This window comes from Oncorhynchus tshawytscha, linkage group LG17 (assembly GCF_018296145.1).
Source record: "Oncorhynchus tshawytscha isolate Ot180627B linkage group LG17, Otsh_v2.0, whole genome shotgun sequence".
NCBI lineage: Eukaryota > Metazoa > Chordata > Actinopteri > Salmoniformes > Salmonidae > Oncorhynchus > Oncorhynchus tshawytscha.
Genome location: NC_056445.1, coordinates 10,510,678 through 10,537,377, shown reverse-complemented (window position 1 = coordinate 10,537,377; position 26,700 = coordinate 10,510,678). Strand labels below are relative to the sequence as shown.

At 45.1% G+C, this 26,700-nt stretch overlaps 1 protein-coding gene across 5 annotated transcripts in view; it reads left to right on the top strand.

The window, feature by feature from the left end:
* The window catches only part of LOC112216840 (striatin-interacting protein 1 homolog), a 38,404-nt gene extending 11,863 nt beyond the window's left edge, over positions 1 to 26,541 (top strand). For 4 of the 5 annotated variants that reach the window (XM_042300137.1, XM_042300138.1, XM_024376953.2 and 1 more), the window contains 18 exons: positions 1,586 to 1,706; positions 9,644 to 9,712; positions 10,873 to 10,979; positions 12,431 to 12,558; positions 12,826 to 13,014; positions 13,415 to 13,465; positions 14,285 to 14,517; positions 15,404 to 15,469; positions 15,597 to 15,660; positions 16,142 to 16,213; positions 16,621 to 16,695; positions 16,864 to 16,961; positions 17,160 to 17,286; positions 19,227 to 19,327; positions 19,584 to 19,650; positions 19,852 to 19,956; positions 20,154 to 20,358; positions 23,368 to 26,541. In XM_042300137.1, the coding sequence (XP_042156071.1) occupies positions 1,586 to 1,706; positions 9,644 to 9,712; positions 10,873 to 10,979; positions 12,431 to 12,558; positions 12,826 to 13,014; positions 13,415 to 13,465; positions 14,285 to 14,517; positions 15,404 to 15,469; positions 15,597 to 15,660; positions 16,142 to 16,213; positions 16,621 to 16,695; positions 16,864 to 16,961; positions 17,160 to 17,286; positions 19,227 to 19,327; positions 19,584 to 19,650; positions 19,852 to 19,956; positions 20,154 to 20,358; positions 23,368 to 23,621 (2,132 nt within the window). In that variant the 3' untranslated portion in view covers positions 23,622 to 26,541. The remainder of the gene's footprint in view (positions 1 to 1,585; positions 1,707 to 9,643; positions 9,713 to 10,872; positions 10,980 to 12,430; positions 12,559 to 12,825; positions 13,015 to 13,414; positions 13,466 to 14,284; positions 14,518 to 15,403; positions 15,470 to 15,596; positions 15,661 to 16,141; positions 16,214 to 16,620; positions 16,696 to 16,863; positions 16,962 to 17,159; positions 17,287 to 19,226; positions 19,328 to 19,583; positions 19,651 to 19,851; positions 19,957 to 20,153; positions 20,359 to 23,367) is intronic. The other variant, XM_042300135.1, reaches the window with a different exon arrangement.
* Positions 26,542 to 26,700: the final 159 nt, after the last annotated feature.

Genomic DNA, 26,700 nt, shown 5'->3' with positions numbered 1-26,700 from the left:
TGACGTTAGAGAGGGAGATATAAGTCTCCAGCTTTAGTGATTTTTTTTCTCCATTCGTTCCAGTCATTGACAGCAGAGAACTGGAAGGAAAGGCGGCCAAAGTAGGTGTTGGCTTTGGGGATGACCAGTGAAATATACCTGCTGGAGTGTGTGCTACGGGTGGGTGTTGCTATGGTGACCAGTGAGCTGAGATAAGGCGGAGCTTTACCTAGCAAAGACTTATAGATGATCTGGAGCCAGTGGGTTTGGCAACGAATATGTAGCGAGGGCCAGCCAACGAGAGCATACAGGTCGCAGTGGTGGATAGTATATGGGGCTTTGGTGACACAATGGTTGGCACTGTGATAGACTGCATCCAATTTGCTGAGTAGACTGTTGGAGGCTATTTTGTAAATGACATCGCCGAAGTTAAGGATCGGCAGGATAGTTTTATCAGGGTATGTTTGGCAGCATGAGTGAAGGAGGCTTTGTTGCGGAATTGGAAGTCGATTCTAGATTTCATTTTGGATTGGAGATGCTTAATGTGAGTCTGGAAGGAGAGTTTACAGTCTAACTAGCCAGACACCTAGGTATTTATAGTTGTCCACATATTCTAAGTCAGCGCCGCCCAGAGTAGTATTGCTAGGTGGGTGGGTACGGGCAGCGATCGGTTGAAGAGCATGCATTTAGTTTTACTAGCGTTTTAAGAGCAGTTGGAGACCACGGAAGGAGTGTTGTGTGGCATTAAAGCTCGTTTGGAGGTTAGTTAACAGTGTCAAAAGAAGGGCCAGATGTATACAGAATGGTGTCGTCTGCATAGAGGTGGATCAGAGAATCACCCGCAGCAAGAGGGACCTCATTGATGTATACAGAGAAAAGTCAGCCCGAGAATTGAACCCTGTGGCACCCCCAGAGACTGCCAGTGGTCCGGACAACAGGCCCTCCGATTTGACACACTGAACTCTGTCTGAGAAGTAGTTAGTGAACCAGGCGAGACAGTCATTAGAGAAACCAAGGCTGTTGAGTCTGCCAATAAGAATACAGTGATTGACAGAGTCGAAAGCTTTGGCCAGGTCAATGAATACGGCTGCACAGTACTGTCTTTGTTATCGATTGTGGTTATGATGTCGTTTAGGACCTTGAACGTGGCTGAGGTCCACCCGTGACCAGCTCGGAAACCGGATTGCATAGCGGAGAAGGTACGGTGGGATTCGAGATGGTCGGTGATCTGTTTGTTAACTTGGCTTTCGAAGACTTAGAAAGGCAGGGCAGGATGGATATAGGTCTGTATCAATTTGGGTCTAGAGTGTCTCCCCCTTGAAGAGGGGGATGACCGCGGCCGCTTTCCAATCTTTAGAAATCTCAGACAATACGAACGAGAGGTTGAACAGACTAGTAATAGGGGTTGCAACAATGGCGGCCTTATAATTTTAGAGAGGGTCCAGATTGTCTAGCCCAGCTGATTTGTAGGGGTCCAGATTCTGCAGCTCTTTCAGGACATCAGCTGTCTGGATTTGGGTGAAGGAGAAGCAGGGGGAGGGGAGAGTGTTGTGTGGTGAGGGAGCATCTGTTGAACCCTGTGTGTCTGTTGTGTGGCGTTCCCCAGGGGTGTTTGATGAGTGTGACACGGACACAGACGTGATCCACTGGTCTCGCCACAACGTGTTCCTGCTGTATGACATGGGCGTCTTCACCGCTCTCCTGGAGCTGCTGAGCATGGAGATGGAGTGAGTAGGACAACATTGCTACAACCGCACCACAACATCACTGCAATGTCTCGTAATGACTGTGTTGTTATGTCTCTCAACAAGTGTTAGCACCACTGTGGTTAGAGCTTACTTTCTCCTTTAAAAAAAAATATATTTCACCTTTATGTACCAGTTAGGCTAGTTGAGAACACGTTCTCCTTTACAACTGCGACCTGGCCAAGATAACGCAAAGTAGTGTGACAGACAACAACAGAGAGTTACACAGGGAATAAAGTGGAGTAAACAATAAACATGCCAATAACACAATAAACAAGTCAATGACACAGTAGAAAAAAAGAAAGTCTATATACAGTGTGTGCAAAAGGCATGAGGAGGTAGGCAATAAATAGGCCATAGGAGTGAAGAATTCAAATTTAGCAGAATAACACTGGAGTGATACATGAGCAGATGATGATGTGCAAGTAGAGATACTGGTGTGCAAAAGAGCAGAAAAGTGAATAAAAACAATATGGGGATGAGGTAGGTAGATTGGGTGGGCTATTTACAGATGGACTATGTAAAGCTGCAGCGATCGGTTAGCTGCTCAGATAGCTGATGTTTAAAGTTGGTGAGCCTTGATTAATGGTCCAAAGCAGCAGTTTTTTTTATCTCAAATAATTTACAGGGTAACAATTAAGTACCTTAATGTTACTGTTTTCAATTTAAAATGGGGAAAAATAAACAAAATGAGTTTCTTAGCAAAGTACAATTTCTCAAGCAAGAATTTTGCTAGGTCTGTCTGGGAGTGGTGTGAGTGGGGAGCGGAAAACTGAAAACTAGCTGTTGTTGGCAGAGATTCTTGGAACTGTTTCTTATTGGTTTATTAACTCATTTACCGTTTGGTGATGTCACCAGGCAGGCCAAAACTCATCCCACCAAAACAAGCTGAAATTTCAGGTGGCCTTTTCAAACAACTCTTACACTAAAAGGAGTTTTTTTTTCACAGTATTATTCCAACCTCATAGTTTGGAAATGTATAGAAAACACAGGAAAATCATGTGTTTGACTGTACTGGGCCTTTAATGCTACAGTGCTGGTACACAGTTGCATTCACTCTCACTAGTTGTTTGCTGGATGGAGTAGGGGAAGGAGACACAGTAGGGGAAGGAGACACAGTAGGGGAAGGAGACACAGTAGGGGAAGGAGACACAGTAGGGGAAGGAGACACAGTAGGGGAAGGAGACACAGTAGGGAAGGAGACACAGTAGGGGAAGGAGACACAGTAGGGGAAGGAGACACAGTAGGGGAAGGAGACGCAGTAGGGGAAGGAGACGCAGTGTGGGGAAGGGGACGCAGTGGGGGAAGGAGACGCAGTGGGGGAAGGAGACGCAGTGGGGGAAGGAGACGCAGTGGGGGAAAGGGACGCAGTGGGGAAGGAGACACAGTGGGGGAAAGAGACACAGTGGGGAAAGGGACACAGTGGGGGAAAGGGACAACAGGGGAAATCAGTAAAGTAATGTACTGCTCTGTAGGTTTAGGCTTATTAGACCATCTTAGTAACTACATTTTCAGAAACATACATGCAATGCATTGCAAAATTAATAGGAAATATAGTCAAGACGTTGACAAGGTTATAAATAATGATTTTTAATTGAAATAATAATTGTGTCCTTCAAACTTTGCTTTCGTCAAAGAATCCTCCATTTGCAGCAATTACAGCCTTGCAGCCTTTGGCATTCTAGTTGTCAATTTGTTGAGGTACTCTGAAGAGATTTCACCCCATGCTTCCTGAAGCACCTCCCACAAGTTGTATTGGCTTGATGGGCACTTTTTACATACCATACGGTCAAGCTGCTCCCACAACAGCTCAATAGGGTTGAGATCCGGTGACTGTGCTGACCAGTCCATCATAGACAGAATACCAGCTGACTGCTTCATCCCTAAATAGTTCTTATATAGTTTGGAGCTGTGCTTTGGGTCATTGTCCTGTTGTAGGAGGAAACTGGCTCCAATTAAGCTCTGTCCACAGGGTATGTATGGCATGGCGTTGTAAAATGGAGTGGTAACCTTCCTTCTTCAAGATCCCTTTTACTCTGTCCAAATCTCCCACTTTACCACCACCAAAGCACCCCCAGACCATCACATTGCCTCCACCAAATCAAATCACATTTTATTTGGCACATACACATGGTTAGCAGATGTTAATGCGAGCGTAGTGAAATGCTTGTGCTTCTAGTTCCGACCATGCAGTAATATCTAACAAGTAATCTAACAATTTCACAATAACTACCTTATACACACAAGTGTAAAGGAATGAATAAGAATATGTACATATAAATATATGGATGAGCGATGGCAGAATGACATAGGCAAGATGCAGTAGATGGTATAGAGTACAGTATATACATATGAGATGAGTAATGTAGGGTATGTAAACATTATATAAAGTGGCATTGTTTAAAGTGGCTAGTGATACATTTATTACATCCCATTTTTTATTTTTAAAGTGGCTAGAGATTTGAGTCAGTATGTTGGCAGCAGCCACTCAATGTTAGTGATGGCTGTTTAACAGGCGGATGGCCTTGAGATAGAAGCTGTTTTTCAGTCTGTCGGTCCTTGCTTTGATGCACCTGTACTGACCTCGCCTTCTGGATGATAGCGGGGTGAACAGGCAGTGGCTCGGGTGGTTGTTGTCCTTGATGATCTTTTTGGCCTTCCTGTGACATCGGGTGGTGTAGGTGTCCTGGAGGGCAGGTAGTTTGCCCCCGGTGATGCATTGTGCACTACCCCCCCGGTTGAGGGCGAAGCGATTTCCATACCAGGCGGTGATACAGCCCGACAGGATGCTCTCATTTGTGCATCTGTAAAAGTGTGTGAGTGTTTTTGGTGACAAGCCGAATTTCTTCAGCCTCCTGAGGTTGAAGAGGCGCTGCTGTGCCTTCTTCACCACGCTGTCTGTGTGGGTGGACCATTTCAGTTTGTCCGTGATGTGTACGCCAAGGAACTTAAAACTTTCCACCTTCTCCACTACTTGACAAATGACATCAAGCACTCCTGCAGCATTTAAAAAAAAAAATCTCAGTCTCACGAATGTTCTTCTTTGTGATCCGAACACCTCAAACTTAGATTTGTCTGTCCATAACACACAACATTCCTCTGTCCACTATCTGTGTTCTTTTGTCCATCTTAATCTTTTCTTTTTATTGGCCAGTCTGAGATATGGCTTTTTCTTTGCAGCTCTGCCTAGAAGGCCAGCATCCCGAAGTTGCCTTTTCACTGTTGACGTTGAGACTGGTGTTTTGCTATTAATGAATGAAGCTGCCGGTTGAGGACTTGTGAGGTGTCTGTTTCTCAAACAAGACACTCTAATGTACTTGTCCTCTTGCTCAGTTGTGCACCGGGGCCTCCCACTCTATTCTGGTTAGGGCCAGTTTGTTCTGTACTGTGAAGGGAATAGTACACAGCGTTGTACGAGATCTTCAGTTTCTTGGCAATTTCTTGCATGGAAAAGCCTTCATTTCTCAGAACAAGAATAGACTGACGAGTTTCAGAAAAAAGTTCTTTGTTTCTGGCCATTTTGAGCCTTAATCGAACCCACAAATGTTGATGCTCCAGATACTCAACTAGTCAAAAGAAGGCCAGTTTTATTGTTCTTTAATCAGGACAACAGTTTTCAGCTGTGCTAACATAATTGCAAAAGGGTTTTCTAATGATCAATTAGCCTTTTAAAATGGTGAACTTGGATTAGCTAACACAATGTGCCATTGGAACACAGGAGTGATGGTTGCAGGAGTGATGGTTGCCGAATTCATAAAAAAATCTGCCGTTTCCAGCTACGATAGTCATTTACAACATCAATTATCACTGTATTTCTGATCAATTTTATGTTATTTTAATTATCTAAAAAAACAAGGATATTTCAAAGTGACTCATCAATAAGTCAAATACTATACACTGAGTGTATAAAACATTAAGAACAGTCATCCTAATATTGAGTTGCAGCGCCCTTTTTGGCCTCAGAACAGTCTCAATTCATCGGGGCATGGGCTCTACAAGGTGTCGAAAGCGTTCTACATGGATGCTGGCACTTGTTGACTCCAATGCTTCCCACAGTTGTGTCAAGTTGGCTGGATGTCATTTGGGTGGTAGACCATTCTTGATGCACACAGGAAACTGTTCAGCATGAAAAAACCCAGCGACGTTGCAGTTCTTGACACAAATAGGTGCGCCTGGCACTTACTACCATACCCGGTTTGAAGGCACATAAATATTTTTCACTCTCTGAATGGTACACATACACAATCCATGTCTCAAGGTTTAAAAATCCTTCTTTAACCTGTCTCCTCCCCTCCGTCTACACTGATTTTAAAGTGGATTTAACAAGTGAAATCAATAAGGGATCATAGCCTTCACCTGGATTCACTCAGTCAGTTCTTAATGTTTTGTACACTGTACAATTTCAGGTGGTCTTTTCAAACAGCTCCTACACTTAAAGGGCATCCCATAAGCATACCACTGAATCAATAAGTAGGTATATTAAATGTCCCCACTGAGTCAATTCCTCTGTCACCTGCCTTCCTGAGGTTCCTCCTCTCCCTAAGGGAAGATCTACTGCTGCCTCACTATTTTGGGTCTCTACCAACCTTAGCCATGGACTAATCTACCTAATGGGAGAGGCTGGTAGAGATGGTGCTGATAATAGCTGGTGTGTGTGAATAGCTGGTGTGTGTGTGTGTGTGTGTGTGTGTGTGTGTGTGTGTGTGTGTGCGCGTGTGTGTGTGTGTGTGTGTGTGTGTGTGTGTGTGTGTGTGTGTGTGTGTGTGTGTGTGTGTGTGTGTGTGTGTGTGTGTGTGTGTGTGTGTGTGTGTGTGTGTGTGTGTGTGTGTGTGTGTGTGTGTGTGTGTGTGTGTGTGTGTGTGTGTGTGTGTGTGTGTGTGTGTGTGTGCAGGGAATTGAACAGGATTGAACATCTATTTTTAATTATTCTCCTGGTGGGAGTGACTCTGGGAGGTGGTACAGGCTGTGGTGTGTGTGGAGAGGAGACAGACAGCTCGATCATGACTCAGTGTCCAGGAATGGCTTCCTGTTCTGTTTCTTCTGTTGGGTATTTCTGTCCATCCCCTTGGCTCCTCTTTAACGAGAGAGTCACCGCCAGGCAAGACTAATCCCTGCTGAGTGTTGCTGAGGGACCCTGGACAGTGTGGAGTTAAACACACACACACACACACACACACACACCAGAAATGTTAATTCATGAATACACCATTCTCTCTTTCTCTTCTCCGTCCTACCTCCTACATCCATCCCTCTTGGCTTCAGCTAGGATATGAGGCACCTACTGGCTCTTAGTGAGGGGGACAAGAGCAGCGAGAGCAGGTTGAGAGCAGACAGAGGTAGACGGAGCACCGGCCTCTGCGATTCACACTTCACAGCTCACTGGCGAGGCGGCAGAGCCTTCAAGGCGTTGTTTCCTTCCTTTAGTCTATGTGCTCCTCTGTCCTGGTCTCTTATTGACCTCTGATTCTACGGCTTAGCGAGCAAGCAGCCGCCTCCTATTACTTCGTAGCACCTGTTAAGCTGCGGCGCCAACACACAGGGAATGATCTCTGTCTGTATTTCTCCTCTGCCATTTATCCTGCCTGCACTGGTGTTCATTCTCAGTTGTGATTTACGCTGGGGGTTTATTCCACTTCAAATCAAATACAAGTTTGTCACATGCTTCGTAAACAACAGGTGTAGACTAAAAGTGAAGTGCCTACGGGCCCTTCCCAACAATGCAGAGAGAAAGAAAATAGAGAAATAATAGAAAAGTCAAACACGTAATAATAGATACACAATGAGTAACGATAACTTGGCTATATACATGGGGTACCTGTACCGAGTCCATGTGAAGGGGTACGAGGTCATTGAGGTAGATAAGTACCTATAACTAGAAACAAAGTGACACGTTAGTAGCAGCAGCGAATGTGACGAGTCAGAAAAATGAATGCAAAAAGGGTCAATGCTATTTGGTTAACTATTTAACTAACTATTTAACAGTCTTATGGCCTGGCGGTAGAAGCTGTTCAAGGGCCTGTTGGTTCCAGACTGGTTCCAATTTTTAGGGCCTTCCTCTGACACTGGCTGGTATGGCAGGGAGCTTGGCCCCAGTGATGTACTGGGCCGTACACACTAACCCACAACCCTCCAGGGTCCTTAGCTCAGTGATGGTCGGTCCAGTGTGGCTCAGTTGGTAGAGCATGGTGCTTGCAACGTCAGGGTTGTGGGTTTGATTCCCACGGCGGACCAGTACGAAAATGTATGCACTCTGAATAAGAGCATCTGCTAAATGACAAAAAATGTAAATGTAAAAAATGATGAGCTTGGAGGGCACTATGGTGTCAATGAACTGCATTCTCATGTAGGTGTGCCTTTTGTCCAAGTGGGAAAGGGCAGTGTGGAGTGCAATAGAGATTGTGCTATCTGTGGAATTGTTGGGGTGGAATGCGAATTGGAGTGGGTCCAGGGTGTCTGGAATGATGGTGTTGATGTGAACCATGACCAGCCTTTCAAAGCATTTGTCGGCTGCAGATGTGAGTGCTACAAGGCGATAGTCATTTAGACAGGTTACCTTTGGCGTTCTTGAGCACAGGAACTATGGTGGTCTGCTTAAAGCATGTAGGTATTACAGACTGGGTCAGGAAGAGGTTTAAAATGTCAGTGAATTAACTTGCCAACTGGTCAGCGCATGCTCTGAGTACACGTCCTGGTAATCCATCTGGCCCTGCGGCCTTGTGAATGTTAACCTGTTTATAGATTTTCCTCACATCGGCTATGGAGAGGGTGATAACCCAGTCGTCTGGAACAGTTGGTGCTCTCACGCATGGTTCAGTGTTGCCTCAAAGCAAGCATAGAAGGCATTAAGCTTGTCTGGTAGTATCACATCACTGGGCAACTCTTGGCTGAGTTTCCCTTTGTAATCCGTGATAGTTTGCAAGCCTTGCCACATCCGACAAGGGTTCGAGCCAGTGTAATAGGATTCGATATTAGTCCTGTATTGACACTTTTCCTGTTTGATGGTTTTTCGAGGGTGTAGCGAGATTTCTTATAACCGTCCAGGTTAGTGTCCATCTCCTTGAAAGTGGCAGCTTTAGCTCAGTGTGGATGTTGCCTGTAATCTGTGGCTTCTGGTTGGGAAAAGTATGTACGGTCAATGTGGGGACAGCGTTGTCAACGCACTTATTCATGAAGCCGGTGACTGATGTGGTAAACTCTGAAAATGCCATAGGATGATTCCCAGAACAAATTCCAGTCTGTGCAAGCGAAACAGTTCTGTAGGTTAGCATTCGCTTCATCGGACCACTTCCGTCACTGGTACTTCCTGTTTGAGTTTTTGCTTGTAAGCAGGAATCAGGAGGATAGAGTTATGGTCATAATTGCAAAATGGAGGGTGAGGGAGAGCTTTGTATGTGTCTCTGTGTGTGGAGTGAAGGTGATCTAGAGTTGTTTCTCCTCTAGTTGCACAGGTGAATTGCTGGGAGAAATGAGATAAGTTGTCCTGCCAGCATTGGCACAGTTGAGTGTGGTTTTAGTGCCAGCATTGGTTTGTGGTGGTAAATAGACATCTACGAAAAATATAGATGAAAACTTGGTAAATAGTGTGGTCTACAGTTTAGCAGAACCTCAAGACTTCCTTTTAATATTAGAGATTGCGCACTAGCTGTTGTTAAGAAAGCAACACCCACCACCCCCTTGAGCTTACCTGATACTGCCGTTCTGTCCTGCTGATGCATGGAAAAGCTCATAAAGCGGCCTCTATACATTCCATTGCCATTCTAGTCTTTGTCACTTTAATTATAGGAAATGAGAACTTCCTGACCCCATGACCTGACCAGAGCCTAGACATGAGCGATATCTCTCGTCTGTTGTGTTTAGCTGTGGTGTGGTATGATTTGTACTGTATACATGCTGAACTGCTTCTGTGTTTGACTCTGCAGTAACAACCAAGCCTGCAGCAGTGCAGTGAGGAAACCTGCCATCTCTCTGGCGGACAGCACAGAACTCAGGTGACCATCCTTCCACCTCACTGATTTTTACAGCAGTCGCCCAATCAGCCAAGCCCAAGCAATGCATATGTAAAGGCATTATGGCTAGGAAAAGCTCCCTAGTAAGGAAGGAACCTGGCCAGCCCTCTTCTGGCTGTGCCAGGTGGGAATTATAAGAGTACCTGGCCATTTAAGGTCAGATTGTTCTTCAAGATGTTCAAATGTTCAAGGATGGGCAGCAGGGTCAAATAATAATCCGTGGTTGTAGAGGATGCAACAGGTCAGTACTTCAGGAGTAAACACCACTAGAGGGATATCAACAGACCACCAACTTACTACTCTTAGGCAAGGCTGAGTGTAGCCCACGAAGATCTCCTCCACAGCACGAGCCCAAGGGGGCACAAAACCGGATAGGAAGATTACATCTGTGACTCAACCTACTCAAGTGACAAACCCCTCCTAGGGATGGCTTGGAAGAGCCCTAGTAAGCCAGTGACTCAGCCCCCCTAATAGGGTCAGAGGCAGAGAATCCCAGTGGAGAGAGGGGAGCCGGCCAGGCAGAGACGGCAAGGGAGGTTCGTCGCTCCAGTGCCTTGCCGTTCACCTTTGCATCCCTGGGCCAGACTACACTCAATCATAGGACCTACTGAAGAGATGTGTCTTCAGTAATGACTTAAAGGTTGAGACCGAGTCTGCGTCTCTCACATGGATAGGCAGACCATTCCATAAAAATGGAGCTCTATAGGAGAAAACCCTGTCTCCAGCTGTTTGCTTACAAATTCTAGGGACAATAAGGTGGGAAACTAAATAACACGTCCTAATAGCTTGTAGAAAATGGAGGCCATTATGGCTTATTTTCCATCTGAATCAAGGCGTTAATGCACAGGACACTGCCTCGCTAACATTGTATAATTACTGTAGGGTGATTTAGGCTGATGCATTAGCTAGGCAAGTGCATGTGGAAACGTGTACAAGAACATTAAGTGTGTGCACACACACACATTTACAGATTCACACATGTACAAACTACACATAGGCAGACATAATGTATGCACAAGCACACACAGTTATGTTTTTGGAGTGGAGAGCTGTTCTACCTCAGTAGCTTACAGACTATTTGTCTTGATGCATGCATGCACACACCTGTTCATTCTGACCTCTGACCTCTCGTGTTCCACTAGGGTCTTGCTAAGCATCATGTACCTGATGGTGGAGACCATCCGTCTGCAGACAGAGGACGACAGGCCAGAGTGGAGAACTGCCAGAGAGGCCTTCAAGACTGAACTGGGTTTGTGTTTGTGCGTGTGCGTGTGCGTGTGTGTGTGCGTGCGTGCGTGCGTGCGCGCACTGTAAGACGTTTCTGTAATTTCAACAGTAAAACACTGTAGAAGGCAGTAAAATACCTTAAATGTGTTTGACAGGATTAATGATGGTGCATTGTGGGTTAATGTTGTGAGCTGTGAGTCTTGCTCATTAACATGCTGTATGTTAATGTGTGCCTTGTAAGAGGCTGTATTTGTTGCACCCGTGAGTGAGAATGCTGTACCCACCCAGAATACAGTAATATACTGTATTTGAGGAATTCTACAAACCTTTTACTGTAGATTTTCAGGACCTTACTGGCCAATTGCTGGCAGTAATTGACTGTAATTCAGAATACAGTACCAAACTGCATTTTTGGAGTGCCAAAAACCTTTTGAGCAGTAGTGGGTGCATAGTATTGTTGTCTTTTAAGAGGCTATATTAGTGAGAATGCTGTATGAATTTAACTGATATGTGATAGTAGTTCCCTAACAATGACATTTATATAGGGAACAGATCAGAGTTAGCCTGGCTGACGTGACCCACGTGACAACACAGCTCGAGAGCTGGCCTCTGCCAGACTAGATCAGAGTGGCAGTGAGTCTTACACCTTTAATGGTTGAATATTTAACGATGTCCATTCAATCGGTTTCGCCCTGTAATAACAGCCAGTTTGGAAGCCTTTGTTTAGGCCTCTAGAAGGGCAAGTGATATAAAACACCAAATGTTCATAAATATGATGTAATATTCAAATACCTAGCAGCCAACCTTCTCGCTCCAATCCCTTGTAGTTACAGTAAAATACTGCAATAATTACTTTCTTACAGTTTATTAGGCACCTTTACTGTATTGGACTGTGTATCATTTCTTTGACATTCTAGTCATTTACAGGAAGGAGACGTCAAGCTACCGTGAATATCTCAGTAATGTTTTATCCAGAGATAGTCAGAGAGATATCATAAGATATCTTGTTGTAATAACTATTATTTTGAAGACCAGTGTGTCCTTAACTACAACAATATTTTCAGTAACGGTTTCAGAAACAGTTTTACATGCTATGACTTTGATATGTGTTTTTTTTCCCTTCTCAACTTTGGTTGAATGCACAGACCGTAAGTTGCTAATGACAAGAGTGCCTGCTAAATGACCCAAATGTAAAAATGAAAACTTGCAAAGAACACTGGGTGATTACAGATTTATACCGTAATTGTTATTGGTACTGTAATTTAGATTACAGTAACTGACTTGGTAGTGTACATTAGATTACAGTAACAGTTTTGCTACTGTAAAATGGATTACAGTAGCTGTACTGTAAAAGAAAGTACAGTAACTTACTGGCCAATTGCTGCCAGTAAGTTACTGTAAATTATACAGGAAATGTTTTAGTGTGTACGCTGTATGTGTGTGCTGGCTGTTGACCCTCTCCTCTAACCTCAGGTTCTCCTCTGTACAACGGAGAGCCATTTTCCCTGTTGCTCTTCACCATGGTGACCAAGTTCTGCAGTATGAACGCTCCACACTTTCCCATGAAGAAGGTCCTGCTCCTGCTCTGGAAGACCATCCTGGTCAGTAAGCTACAGCACCGACACCATTACCTGTCCGTTTAGTAGGCTAGCCGCTCCGTAACAGAGGTATTTCATCCACTACTAGTGTAAATTCAAAACACTTGCTAGAATGACGTTGGAACAGGAGTGTCAGGCTCGACTGGCTCCCGCAATGGAATCGATGGGTTCGTAAAATTCGGTTTGCCAATAGCTGCACAGAGCTCTGTCCGTGTGTTCATGTACATCTCTGTGGCTTTCTGTGTCCGTCTGTCTCTCTGTGTGTCACAGTTTACCATGGGGGGCTTCGAGGAGCTCCAGGAGATGAAGGTTCGAGGGAGAGAGAGGCTGAGCCTGCCCCCCCTGCCTGAGGACAGCATCAAGGTGATTCGGAGCATGAGAGCAGCCTCTCCTCCAGCCTCGGCAATGGAGCTCATCGAACAGCAACAGCAGGCCAAGAGAGGACGCCGCAGCCGCAGGGTACGTATTATACAGCCATTATATCATGCACATACTGTTCCTGGAGCTTTACACACACACACACACACACACACACACACACACACACACACACACACACCTGTGCGCTAGACTCACTTGACTGAATACACACCTGATGTGTTCTAACAGCGAGCCTAACTAAACCCGTGCAGTCACAGCCTCACGGCGCCACGCCCTCTAACAAGCATGGATTGCTCAGCCTGACTGTAGCAGTAGAGAATGTGACTAAGAGCTATGTGCACACCCTCGGTGTACTGCATTCCCCCTGACACGTTTGTTCTTTTAACTTCTTCCTCTAATCCCAACTGTGCTGTTTTTAGACTGGGGCTCTGACTTCACCAGGCTCTCAACCGCCCTCCTCTTCCTTGTGTCCCCGCAGAGTGCCTTTGTTGATAGCTTGGAAGGAGACAGTCCCTTCCCCAAGAAGCAGGTCTTTACCCACTTTCCCTCTGCATTTTCTCTGTCTCGGGCTGGTTCTTGCACCTTCTATTCCTCCACCTCTTTCTTTTCCTCTTCTTTCTCCTCTTCCTCTTATTCCTTGTCCTCCTCCTCTTCCCCCTTCCCTTTTTCTCCTCCTTCACTGCGCTCTGCACTGTATGGGTGGGTACAGAGGCGGGGCTGGCTGTGGTCGAGGTCCCTGCGGACACGACGGGAGCTTTCCTCTCGTCTCCATCTCCACCGGGTTGTTAGGCCGCCAGCGTATCGCTGTAGAACAACAGTTCACTGCAGCTTCTTTCCCACCACGCAGCTGAATGGCTTGTTCTCCATGGGATATGAGTCATGTAGGTCTATGCTGGTCACACTGCTTCCGTTACCTCTGTTGCTCTCCTCGCCAGCACACAGTCTACCTGATGACTACTTACTACCACCACACCGCCATACGTTGCATTGCACTGGCGCTCCGCTGCTATTAAATGCAACCCCCTTTGCCTGATGCTTGTTGCATTGATGATGCCGCAGTCATTCATTAAAACTATGGAAGTGGTTTGAGATTATTGGGGTTTGTGTTTGTATGACTCATTATGGTTGTAAGTGGAATGTTTAACACTTGAATATGGAGTTGGGCCCAAAGGTTCCTCAGGTTTTTTACTGGGAGTTTCTGTAACTTTTTTGTTTTGGAGTGCAGCCTTATGGTAGGTAAGTCTTGAGTATTGCTTGGGGTTGAAGTGGGAAGCCAGGGCCTAACCCTGTGCGTGTGTGTGAGGGGACGGCCTCTTTCATGCCCCCTGCTGGTTGTTCTGGTTTCCAGCCCCTGGTAAAGCAGGACAGCCTAGACACGTACAACGAGCGAGACCCCTTTAAGAACGACGACGCACGCGACGAGGAGGAGGATGGCGAGGAAGCCGACAGTGGCATCGAGGGCGAGGTGGACCCCCTGGACCGTGATGTCATCATCCAGCCGCCACCCCCACCGCCCCCGCTCAGACCCCCCACTGAGAGAGCGTCCCTCCCCAAGGGTCTGCCCTGGGCCCCCAAAGTCAGGTAAGGCTGGAACGCCCAGTTCCAAACAAACCTCTCGCCCCCCGCCATAACTCTTAACCCTTCTGTGTTTGCAGATCTGAAGGGATTGGATAGGTGTAATATAGCGGAAGCTCCCCAAAAACCATCAGAAGGCAGGGTGGATCGATCACTTTATTGCTTACCTCAGGCCTGCAAACTCAAGTGATAGCATACAAAATCAAATGTACACTGGGTTCTAGTTTTGTTATTCTACACACTCGTGCTGCTGATAGTGCCCCCTCTGTTTAGGAGGACTCAAAGTAACCCACCTCAGTCACTCATACAGTAACAGCCAGCTCACCCTCGCAAGATGGCCTCTGTCTAAAGATTAGTGACAGTGGCCTATCTCTCTCGTGTGTGTGTGTGTGTGTGTGTGTGTGTGTGTGTGTGTGTGTGTGTGTGTGTGTGTGTGTGTGTGTGTGTGTGTGTGTGTGTGTGTGTGTGTGTGTGTGTGTGTGTGTGTGTGTGTGTGTGTGTGTGTGTGTGTGTGTGTGTGTGTGTGGGTGGACTTGGCGACATGAGTAATAATTTAGCACATGAGGTGGAGTTCCAGATCCCAATATCACACAGTGTACAGAGGCAGCATTGAGTGTGACTGATGAGGCTTTAAGCAGCCAACACGGCACCCTAAAGTGTGTGTGTGCAAACACTCTCATGGATGTCTGTGGGAGAGGAGATGCATCATCTGGTTAGCAGCCGAACATCTTTGATCGGTCTGTTTAGATAGTATCTCGACAAGCCCGGGAAACCAGACTAGGAAACACAGTAGGTCTCGTAGTGGGATCAGTGAGAAGGTGAATCTCAGACTGGGGGGGGGGTTAGTGAGGGGCAGCAGGCCTCTATCGAATCTATCGGTCTGTCTCCACAGAGAGAAAGACATCGAGCACTTCCTGGAGACCAGCAGGAACAAGTTCATCGGCTTCACTCTGGGAAAGTGAGTGTCGCTTTCACTGTGTTGTTGTCTGACAGGCTCGCTCCACGTAGTACACTGACATGTGTGGTCCTAGTTATTGCAGTGCCAGTGACTGTTCTCTCTCGGCTGCAATGTTTTTATTTTCTAGTGACACAGAGACACTGGTCGGTCTTCCTAGGCCCATACACGAGAGTGTCAAGACCCTCAAACAGGTAAGGGGGAGATAAATCACTCTTGTTCTTCCTCTGCTGTCCTTTCTCCCTCTCCTCTCAATCCCGCTCTCGCTCCACCAGGATCGAGTGTTACACCGGTGACGAAGCATTGACCGTTTATTTGACCTAGCTGGTCAATATCCCTGGACGTTGACATCCCACTTGGACATCTAATTGTGTGTTTTGAACTGACTGTGAAACACGGTTACACTGAGGAACGCCCTTCTGTGTGTCAACCTGTGAATACTAATGAACGCCCGTTCAAAGCCGCTTCTGTTTACACACCGGGCGCTGCCTGACGAGATAATGTCGGAATACTATGATATATCGCCATGGTGATGTCTCATTGAAAAGGTGTGAAGTGGAATAGAATCGATTGCGGTTATGAAGTGCTTTGCGCTGGCTCTCCTAGTGCTTTATATTGTATTGTGTATTGTGGCTAACTCACCCAATCCAACACCATGCTCTCTTTTCCCTCCAGCACAAATATGTCTCTATAGCTGAGATGCAGATCAAGAGGGAAGAGGAGCTTCAACAGTGTCCCATGACCCTGGTCAGTGACGTTTCTCACTGTTGACTTTATATGAAATGACAGGAACTCCTCTATTTGAATGAGTTTAATGCTAGGCTAAAACTATACTGGAAAATGAAGTGGGGGGGCTGTCAATGTTTTGACCCCTAGTTGTACCACACCTCCCAAAAGCATAATGTCTGCTCAATGTCTACATTTTTACATTTTAAAACTGTAGGGCTTTTTGTGTTTTATGTGTCTTTGTAATAACATTTGAATTCTATCTCTCTTCTAAAATAGATTCTTAATCTCAATGAGACTAACCTGGTCAAATAGAAATATGATCTTTCATTTTCTACGTGTTGGAACAGGGCTCTGTGAATGGAAACAAGATGACTAGAGACAGTGTGTAACTCATATCATACTCATATATGTTGTTGTTGTGTCAGGGAGAAGAGGATGTGGATGAGACCCCAACAGAGATCCTGTATCTGGGAATGCTTCCTAACCTGTCTCAGTATGTGGTGAGGACTTCTACGGTTATATTCTGCTCTACCAAGACACTTCACATGGCATCATCTCTTACTTTGCATCTCAAAAATCATAGATTGTTACTAAGTATTTGCTGTCTAGACCTGTCATGTTTCCGAGCTGAGAGGTTGAAAGCTAAAAACCCACATTGTATTGATCAGATTGCCCTTCTGAAGCTGCTGCTGGCTGCAGCACCTACCTCCAAGGCCAAGACGGACTCCATCAATATACTGGCTGATGTGCTGCCAGAGGAGATGCCGTGAGTGTAATAGCCTTGTGCCTCTCCTTGTTCCCTCACGGCCATCTTTGCCGTTCATGCTTAAGTTGAGTGATGGCGATAAGGAGGACATGTAATATAGTTTGTTCATAGATAGTCAATGACTATAGATTTGTCATGTCAAGGGAATTTGTTGCTATGAATCACATAAAAGGTGTGTGTGTGTGTGTGTGATGGCAGAATCACGGTCCTCCAGAGCATGAAGCTGGGTATTGATGTGAACAGACACAAGGAGATCATTGTCAAGGCCATCTCTGCACTTCTGCTGCTGCTCCTCAAGCACCTGAAACTCAATCACATCTACCAAGTAAGCCCACCTACCACCCCTACCAGTCTTTCTTTCTCTCTACCTCTCTCTCTCTCTCTTTCTCTGTTCCCCCCCCTCACACCCCAGGTCAGCCACTATCTCTCGCTCTCCATCCCTTTCCCTCCCCCACCCCCTCAGGTCTGCCGCTGCTCTCTCGCTCTCATCTCTTCCAGTGGGGTAGTGGAGGGTAAACGCAGTTGAACCACTTTTGCAGAAAAATGCATTGAAAATATAGGAAGCGTGACTTTTTTTTTACACCACAGCAGGCGAACAGTTTACCCCCCCCACCCCCCCACACACACACCTTTCCCACCCTCACACACTAAGTCAGCCTCCATTCTCTCATCTCCCTGCCTTCCACATTCACCACCACATTTCTCTCGCTTTCTGTCTTCATCTCCTCTCACATCCCCCACCCATTTGGCTCCTGGCAGCCAACAACACAGATCCTGCACTGGAATGATAGGCACACAGTCAAAGGTTCATACGTCTCCCTGCACACAGAGAGGGAGGCAGGAGCGAGGGAGGCAGGAGCGAGGGAGGCAGGAGCGAGGGAGGCAGGAGCGAGGGAGGCAGGAGCGAGGGAGGCAGGAGCGAGGGGCAGGCAGGAGGCAGGAGGGGGAGGCAGGAGCGAGGGAGGCAGGAGCGAGGGAGGGAGGCAGGAGCGAGGGAGGGAGGGAGGCAGGAGCGAGGGAGGGAGGGAGGCAGGAGCGAGGGAGGGAGGAGGAGGCAGGAGGGAGGGAGGCAGGAGGAGGGAGGCAGGCAGGAGGGAGGCAGGAGCGAGGGAGGGAGGCAGGAGCGAGGGAGGCAGGAGGAGGAGGGGTGGAGAAGTACCATCAGACAAGAAATGGGTACATAGCCGCACCATCCATTTTCCAAAATGCAAAGCTGAGCTCCTTCCAAAATCTGCTCTTGTAAAGGAGGATTATAATTCCTATTTTGGGCCGATTAGCTTCATGTATCGTCGTCCTACTGCTGCTTCTCCCTGAGACGAGAGAGTGTGTCTCTCTTCAGCACACAAAACCATGTACCTTTTTTAAAAGGGATTGGTTCAAGGTTGACTTTTTGGCACGCAACCACTATTGATAGGTAGTGAATAGTCTTCAGAGAGAAATGGAGCATCTGCTCTTTTGACAATAGTGTGCTTATACCTGGCAGCAGGTCAGGACTGTTCTGTCAAATCCTACATGAAAAAGGAGCTAGTTCCCCATTTAATAGGATGAAAGATGAACAAAGCTGGATGTAAAATTATAGTAGCGCCATCTACTGCCCAAAATGATTACCTTCACTCTTATTTCCCACGACCAACTGCCAAATGAAGCTTGTTACAAAGATGCATTATTGCAACGGCAGAACCCAGCTCAGTGAAAGGGTTAAATGAGTCTGCCTATGTCTGCTATCCTGCTGGCTCTTAGACGGCCGTGGCGCAGAGCTGAGTACTTCCAGGGAGAGCAGATTGGCTAAATCCTCTTATTGGAACCCCCGTCATTCCCATCGTGAGAGTGTAAAGGGGTTGTCATTTCCGAGTGTCTTTTACACCCCAACAGTCGGATGACAGAATGCTCATCATTGTTCCTGCTTTGAATTCATAGGCACACAGCAGTAATAGTAGCTGTGCTAACAAAAAGTGGTCTTGAACGGTCTTTTGATGATCGTAAACGATTGCATAGAATGTAGAAAAGAGGAGAATTCGGTCTATTCCTGAACTCTGCAGGCTGCTCATAAAATATAAAAAGACTGGGGGTTGGAGGATTCATCTTTTATTATTTAATGGATATGAATTTTTATTATTAGGAGTTAAAGGGCTAGCGGGCCTCAGTGCTTTATCTGGTCCTCCATGGTTCCTGTGCACTAAAGACAGTCAGTGACTTTGCAGTGACCTTGTACTTTCTCTCTCTCTCTCTCTCTCTCTCTGTCTCTCTCGCTCTCTCGCTCTCTAGTTTGAGATTGTCTCTCAACACCTGGTGTTTGCTAACTGCATCCCACTCATCCTCAAGTTCTTCAACCAGAACATCATGTCTTACATCAGTGCCAAGAACAGGTAGGACTCACTGTCTACAACCGACTACCACTTAGATTCTGCCACAGTGCCAGAGGTACATCTGCACCCACATAAAGGCATGGCTTCCGACTGCCAGGTATTTGTTTCCTGCTCATAAAAGACACCAGCGGCTGAGGGGTGGAGGGAATCAGGTGTGGTTGGCAAATATGTCTCTCTCACCTCAATGACAGGTGTAACACCACTGTTGACACAAAGATGGGCTGTAGTAATACTCTCGTTTGTGCTCTCATTGTAGTATTTGTGTGCTGGACTTCCCTCACTGTGTGGTCCACGAGATGCCTGAGCTCACGGCTGAGAGCTTGGTGAGTTCAGATCGCAAACCCATGTGTTTACATCAGACTGTTCGAATGTTAAAAGACCTGGCTATGGGTTTGGTTCATCTGTTGGCTGTGATTAGACACTGGCCGTGTCCGGCTACCCATCCTAAACACTAGGCCGTTATACATGTATTCTTTGTGGGCGTTTTCAATTCTCCTAACCCTGTTGTTGCCTGTGATTTGTAGGAAGCTGGAGATAGTAATCAGTTCTGCTGGCGTAATCTCTTCTCCTGCATCAACCTGCTGAGGATCCTCAACAAGCTGACTAAGTGGAAACACTCCAGGACCATGGTGAGAGAGACCTGGTCCTGCGTCTCTTTATGATCATATGTCCCTTATTCAGTACCCACTTGTAGAACCTATCAGATCCTTTCAGATCTACAAGAGTGCCTAGGGTGTACAGGCTAGAGGACAGTTTAGAATTCAAAGATTTGTGACGGGACATTTTTGAGATCCACTGTGTCCTTCTCTTCCACCTCCTCTCTCAGATGCTGGTGGTGTTCAAGTCTGCTCCCATCCTGAAGAGGGCGCTGAAGGTCAAACAGGCCATGATGCAGCTGTATGTCCTCAAGCTGCTCAAGATCCAGACCAAGTACCTGGGCCGCCAGTGGAGGAAGAGCAACATGAAGACCATGTCAGCCATCTACCAGAAAGTACGACACAGGCTCAACGACGACTGGGCCTATGGCAACGGTAAGATGCAGAGGAAATAAACTATTGAACGCAGACCCGAAGTCAACTCTTAATTCACTGGTCTGTAGGAGATGTGAAAGCTATGCAACGAATCAGAATGTGATGATGAATGTGAAATGAAATGCGGTAGGTACATACTATGTGCCTTTGATTATTGATCTCCGTAACGGAAAGTCCAATCAGCCAACTGCTGTAAGATGAAGGCCGGTAACTAAGGATGTGTTGCCATAGCAACCAAACCAGGGACCAGCTAGGGGTGAGAGGCCCTCAGAGAAAAAGAGATGACTGTCTGTCATCACATGTCTCAGGTTCTATTCTCAATGGACCAGATGGACAGAGGGAAAGAGAGGAGAGAGCTCCATTGGTTCTTCGAATCAAATGTTATTGGTCACGTACACCTGGTTAGCAGATGTTAATGCTAGTGTAGCAAAATGCTTGTGCTTTTAGTTCCGACAGTGCAGTAATATCTAACAAGTAATCTAACAATTCCCCAACAACTACCTAATAGACACAAATCTAAAGGGGTGAATGAGAATATGTACGTGTAAGTATATGGATGAGCGATGGCCGAGCGGCACAGGCAAGGTGCAATAGATGGTATAAAATACAGTATTTACGGTTGGAGTCATTAAAACTTGTTTTTCAACCACTCCACATTTCTTGTTAACAAACTATAGTTTTGGCAAGTCGGTTAGGACATCTAGGGCATCTGTATGACACAAGTCATTTTTCCAACAATTGTTTACAGACAGATTATTTCACATATAATTCACTGTATCACAATTCCGGTGGGTCTGAAGTGTACATACACTAAGTTGACTGTGCCTTTAAACAGCTTGGAAAATTAAAAACAATTATGTCATGGCTTTAGAAGCTTCTAATTGACATAATTTGAGTCAATTGGAGGTGTACCTGTGGATGTATTTCAAGGCCTACCTTCAAACTCCGTGCCTCCTTGCTTGACATCATGGGAAAATCAAAATAAATCAGCCAAGACCTCAGAAAAAAATGTGTAGACCTCCACAAGTCTGGTTCATCCTTGGAAGCAATTTTCAAACGCCTGAAGGCACCACGTTCATCTGTACAAACAATAGTACGCAAGTATAAACACCATGGGACCACGCAGCTGTCATATCGCTCAGGAAGAAGATGCGTTCTGTCTCCTATTGATGAACTTACTTTGGTGCGAAAAGTGCAAATCAGTCCCAGAACAACAGAAAAGGACCTTGTGAAGATGCTGGAGGAAACAGGTACAAAAGTATCTATATCCACAGTTAAACAAGTCCTATATCGACATAACCTGAAAGGCCACTCAGCAAGGAAGAAGCCACTGCTCCAAAACCACCATAAAAAATCCAGACAATGGTTTGCAACTGCACATGGGAACAAAGATCATACTTTTTGGAGAAATGTCCTCTGGTCTGATGAAACAAAAATAGAACTGTTTGGCCATAATGACCATCGTTATGTTTGGAGGAAAAAGGGGGAGGCTTGCAAGCCGAAGAATATCATCCCAACCATGAAGTACGGGGGCGGCAGCATCATGTTGTGGGAGTGCTTTGCTGCAGGATGGACTGTTGCACTTCACAAAATTATGTGGATATATTGAAGCAACATCTCAAGTCATCAGTCAGGAAGTTAAAGCTTGGTCGCACATGGGTCTTCCAAATGGACAAAAACCCCAAGCATACTTCCAAAGTTCTGGCAAAATGGCTTAAGGACAACAAAGTCAAGGTATTGGAGTGGCCATCACAATGCCCTGACCTCAATCGCATAGAAAATGTGTGGGCAGAACTGAAAAAGCATGTGCGAGCAAGGAGGCCTACAAACCTGACTCAGTTACAGCCCTGTCAGGAGGAATGGGCCAAAATTCACCCAATTTATTGTGGAAAGCTTGTGGAAGGCTACCCAAAACATTTGACCCAAGTTTAACAATTTAAAGGCAATGCTACCAAATACTAATTGAGTGTATGTAAACTTCTGGCCCACTGGGAATGTGATGAAAGAAATAAAAGCTGAAATAAATCATTCTCTCTACTATTTTTCTGACATTTTACATTCTTAAAATAAAGTGGTGATCCTAACTGACCTAAGACAGGGAATTTTTACTAGGATTAAATGTCAGGAATTGTGAACAACTGAGTTGAATGTATTTGGCTAAGGTGTATGTAAACTTCTGACTTCAACTGTACATGTGATAAGAGTAATGTAAGATATGTAAACATTATTAATGTGGCATTGTATAAAGTGTCTAGTGATCCATTAATTAAAGTTGCCAGGGATTGGGTCTCAATGGGGCGGCAGGTAGCCTAGTGGTTAGATCGTTGGACTAGTAACCGAAAGGTTGCAAGATCGAATCCCTGAACTGACAAGGTAAAAATCTGTCGTTCTGCCCCTGAACAAGGCAGTTATCCCACTGTTTCTAGGCCGTCATTGAAAATAATAAGAATCTGTTCTTAACTGACTTGCCTAGTTAAATAAAAATAAATGTAAAAAAAGAGGCTCCTGCCTATATAAGTTAGTTATTGCTGTTTAGAGATAGAAGCTGTTTTTCAGTCTCTCGGTCCCAGCTTTGATGCACCTGTACTGACCTCGCCTTCTGGATGGTAGTGGTGTGAACAGGCCGTGGCTCGGGTGGTTGATGTCCTTGATAATCTTTTTGGCCTGTGACATCGGGCACTGTAGGTGTCATGGAGGGCAGGTAGTTGGCCCCCGGTGATGCGTTATGCAGACTGCACCACCCTCTGGAGAGCCTTGCAGTTGAGGACGGTGCAGTTGGCCTTCCCCGGTGGCGATACAGACCGACAGGATGTCCCTCTGATGTCATTTAAATCCCAGAATCCACTGTTTTCTCTGTATTTATTGATTATTGAGGTCTATTGTCCTTTAACAACAGTATAACGTATTTTCCCGAACAGAAAATCGACAGAGACAATGGATAGGGTTATGTGGCGCTGTTCATAGAGTTAATAGACCTGAGAATAAAACTCTGTTATTTTTGTCCTCCAGATATCGACGCGCGGCCGTGGGACTTCCAGGCGGAGGAGTGCGCCCTGAGGGAGAGCATCGAGAAGTTCAACAGCCGTCGCTACGACAAGAACCAGAACGGCGAGTTCGCCCCGGTGGACAACTGCCTGCAAAGCGTTCTGGGCCAGCGTGTTGAGCTGCCGGAGGACTTCCACTACAGCTATGAAATGTGGCTGGAGAGAGAGGTGTTTTCACAGCCTATCCAATGGGAGGGTCTACTACAACAGGCCCAATGAGCGGGGAGGACACGCATACCAGGGACACAAGCCTACGACTACTGTGATCTTCATGTGGCAGAAGTAGAACATCAGTTTGTCACCTGTATCCATGCAGAAATTGTACAGTAATGATATAGACAGTAATAACGATGTCATGGCAACTTGGCAGGAGCAGGCTCTTACAGTACAAGCTATGTGGAATACTGTCACTATTCTGTCAGTCACAACATCCAATCCATCCACTATGTCCAAACCACCAGTTCATTTTTTTTCTCTCACTCAATTTGATTCGCTTCTGTGCTTTGTGGAATAATTCATTTTAAAACCATGGCATGTCCTTTCTTTAAATGAATTAAGCACTGACACTGTTCTTAGTTTATGTTGTAATGTTTTGCATGTGTATTTATTCATGATCACAGCCATTATGTTTTAGTTCGTAAATCTCATAGGTGCAGATGATATTGTGGCTGATTTGATATATTTCTAGAAAAAAAGGGCATTTTTGGAAAGATAGTACTGTGTATTAACAGGCTAACAATTGATTGATTGTTTTCAATTCAAATAGTAAAACGTATACAAAAATAGCTTCTTAGCAAAGAGCAATTTCTCAAGCAAGAATTTTGCTTGGACTGTCTGGGAGTGGTCTGAGTAGGGAGGGGAAAAGTAGCTGTTATTGGCAGACAGGTTTTGAACTCTTTTATCAGTCTAACTCATTTCCCCCGCCTGCAGATGTCGCTAGGCAGACCAAAACTCCATCCCAAAGAAACAGGAAGAAACAGCACTTACATTTAAAGGGGCATTATCATCATTTTCACAGTATTATTCCAACCTCGTAGTGTGGAAATGTGTATAAACCACAGGATAATCACATTTTTGACTGCACTGAGCTTTAAGGGAGAATTGAACCACATTTCCCCTTTCTAGGTTAATAGTATTTTAATTCATGTAATCACAAACAGATATTCCTATAAGTCATTGATCATCAACTAGATCCAGCCGTGGGATGGTTTTTTTCTTGAGCGGGGATGGTCAAGGGGCCGAAACAACATAATTGCAAATCATTTGTATACATAAAATTGACTGCAAAAACCTCAAACAGATATAGGATTTGACAAAGATAATAACTTCCAAACTTGCTTACATTTGTATGTGATCCTGTCTCTATATTATGGGAATACTTGAACAGATTTTCACAATTAAAATCGCATAGAGCTGATTTCCTGGTGTTTAAAAATGTTTAACTTTTTTTTTTTATATCCAACAATGAGAAAAAATCTAATCACCCACGGCCCACCTGTTGGGGAACCCGGCTGTAAGTAATACGTGGTAGTTAATTTATGTTTATAAAGGTCTGTGAAGCCTTTGGCCAGATGGAGAGAAAGGAAAGGATTAGGACACAGGAAAACCTTTTTGAGGCTGATCTGAAGGGTTTGACCAGGGATTGGGAGGCTTGAGGGGGTTCATCGGCCCAATGTGGGAAGGCTGTCTCTGGGTAAGTCGAGGGCAGTGTCCCTGACTCCCTCTGGGAACCCGACGAGTCCTGTGGGCTTCACTCTCTGTCCTCCCAAAGGTGTCATGGCTGTCTTGGTTTAGCCCTCAATCCACCTCCCCACAGCAGCTAACCTTGAATAACAGCTGAAGGGATACACGTGTCCTTGTGAGGCTGATCTCCCTCGCTGAATACACAGTAGTTGTCACACAATGGTGCTGATTTTTTACGAAATCTGTTGTCTAGTCAATTTCTTTCATTGTAAAGCAGAACTACCGTGGGCTGTCAAGGCCATTAAGTATTCTCTGAGTGTTCTGTAACTTTCTCTTAAGGTTATGGAACATTCTCTGATGACACAAGCACATAAGACATGATCCTTTTTCATATTATCTAGTGTGGTCTTTAGTGTTTCTCTCCGGGGAATTTGTGTAGGCGGCCGAGATGTACTTGGTTGTATTATATTTGTATTGAACGATGATTGTGTAACTGTGTTGTGCTTCTTTGTGGAATCTAAGTGTGCATGGCTGCAGTTTTATATTTCTGTTTGAATATGTCATATTTAAAACTGTATTCTGAAATTTTACACAATATTTCGAAATGTGACTTTTGTTGAAATTCCGTTTTTAGAACACAAATTCAAAATGTACTCTCACTCATGATTTGGTATATGTAGGGTGTTTTGGTAAATGTCTATCGAGTCAGCACCATGTCTGCTTCTGGGGCATGTCTCAAAAGACATGTCACGTTTGTTCCACACAGGTGAAGACAGTCATTTGACTTTCTGAGTTTTCTTGAATGCAAAAGCTTTCAAAAATAACTGCTTATCTTGAGGATTCTCAGGTTCGGAATGTACAATAATTGTAACGATCAACAACTATGGCTTCCTCCTCACTACCTATAAAGTATGTAAGTATGAGTGGAACTGGTGGAATAGCAATAACATGATAATCACAATCTAAGCATTGAAAAGTAGTCTATACTTTGATTGGCACATGCAGTAACCTAACGCAATGATCATTTCTTTACACTTGTTGCAGTTACTCCTGACTTTGTTTCAGAAACCCTAACCTTGTGCCAAAGTAATGAGTGCCAGTTTTTGATTATAAATGAATGCCTTACTCAGAGCACCTCATTCGAAACAATGCAATATCTCTTTTTCTACATAAAATCACTGGAAATACTCTACAGTACATGTATGTATGAGTTCTGGCAGTTGGAGGATGTGTTCCTAGATGTGTTTTACAGTGTTTGGATATTGCTATTTGTGTGTTTTTTTTGGTCATAATTATAGGACAGTGTAAAAATATTAATATTGATTTTGTTCAGGGGTATGTGCAATGACTGTCCTGTACAGCAGCATTATTCCGTTGAAAGACATCAGAGTTGAAACTTGTAAGATAATTCTGTCCTTCATTATACTGTATTTTCTAAATAAAGAGATCAATGGTTTTAATTAGTATACATTTTTCTATGGATAATGTTTAGGAAGTCGACACTCTTGACTCTTTATCCACTATTCAGGATAGTGTTGTCTGACTTATGTGCATTCCACATAGTTTCCCTGGAGAACCGGTAGTGTGAGAATACATGAGGATATCTTGTCTGAAA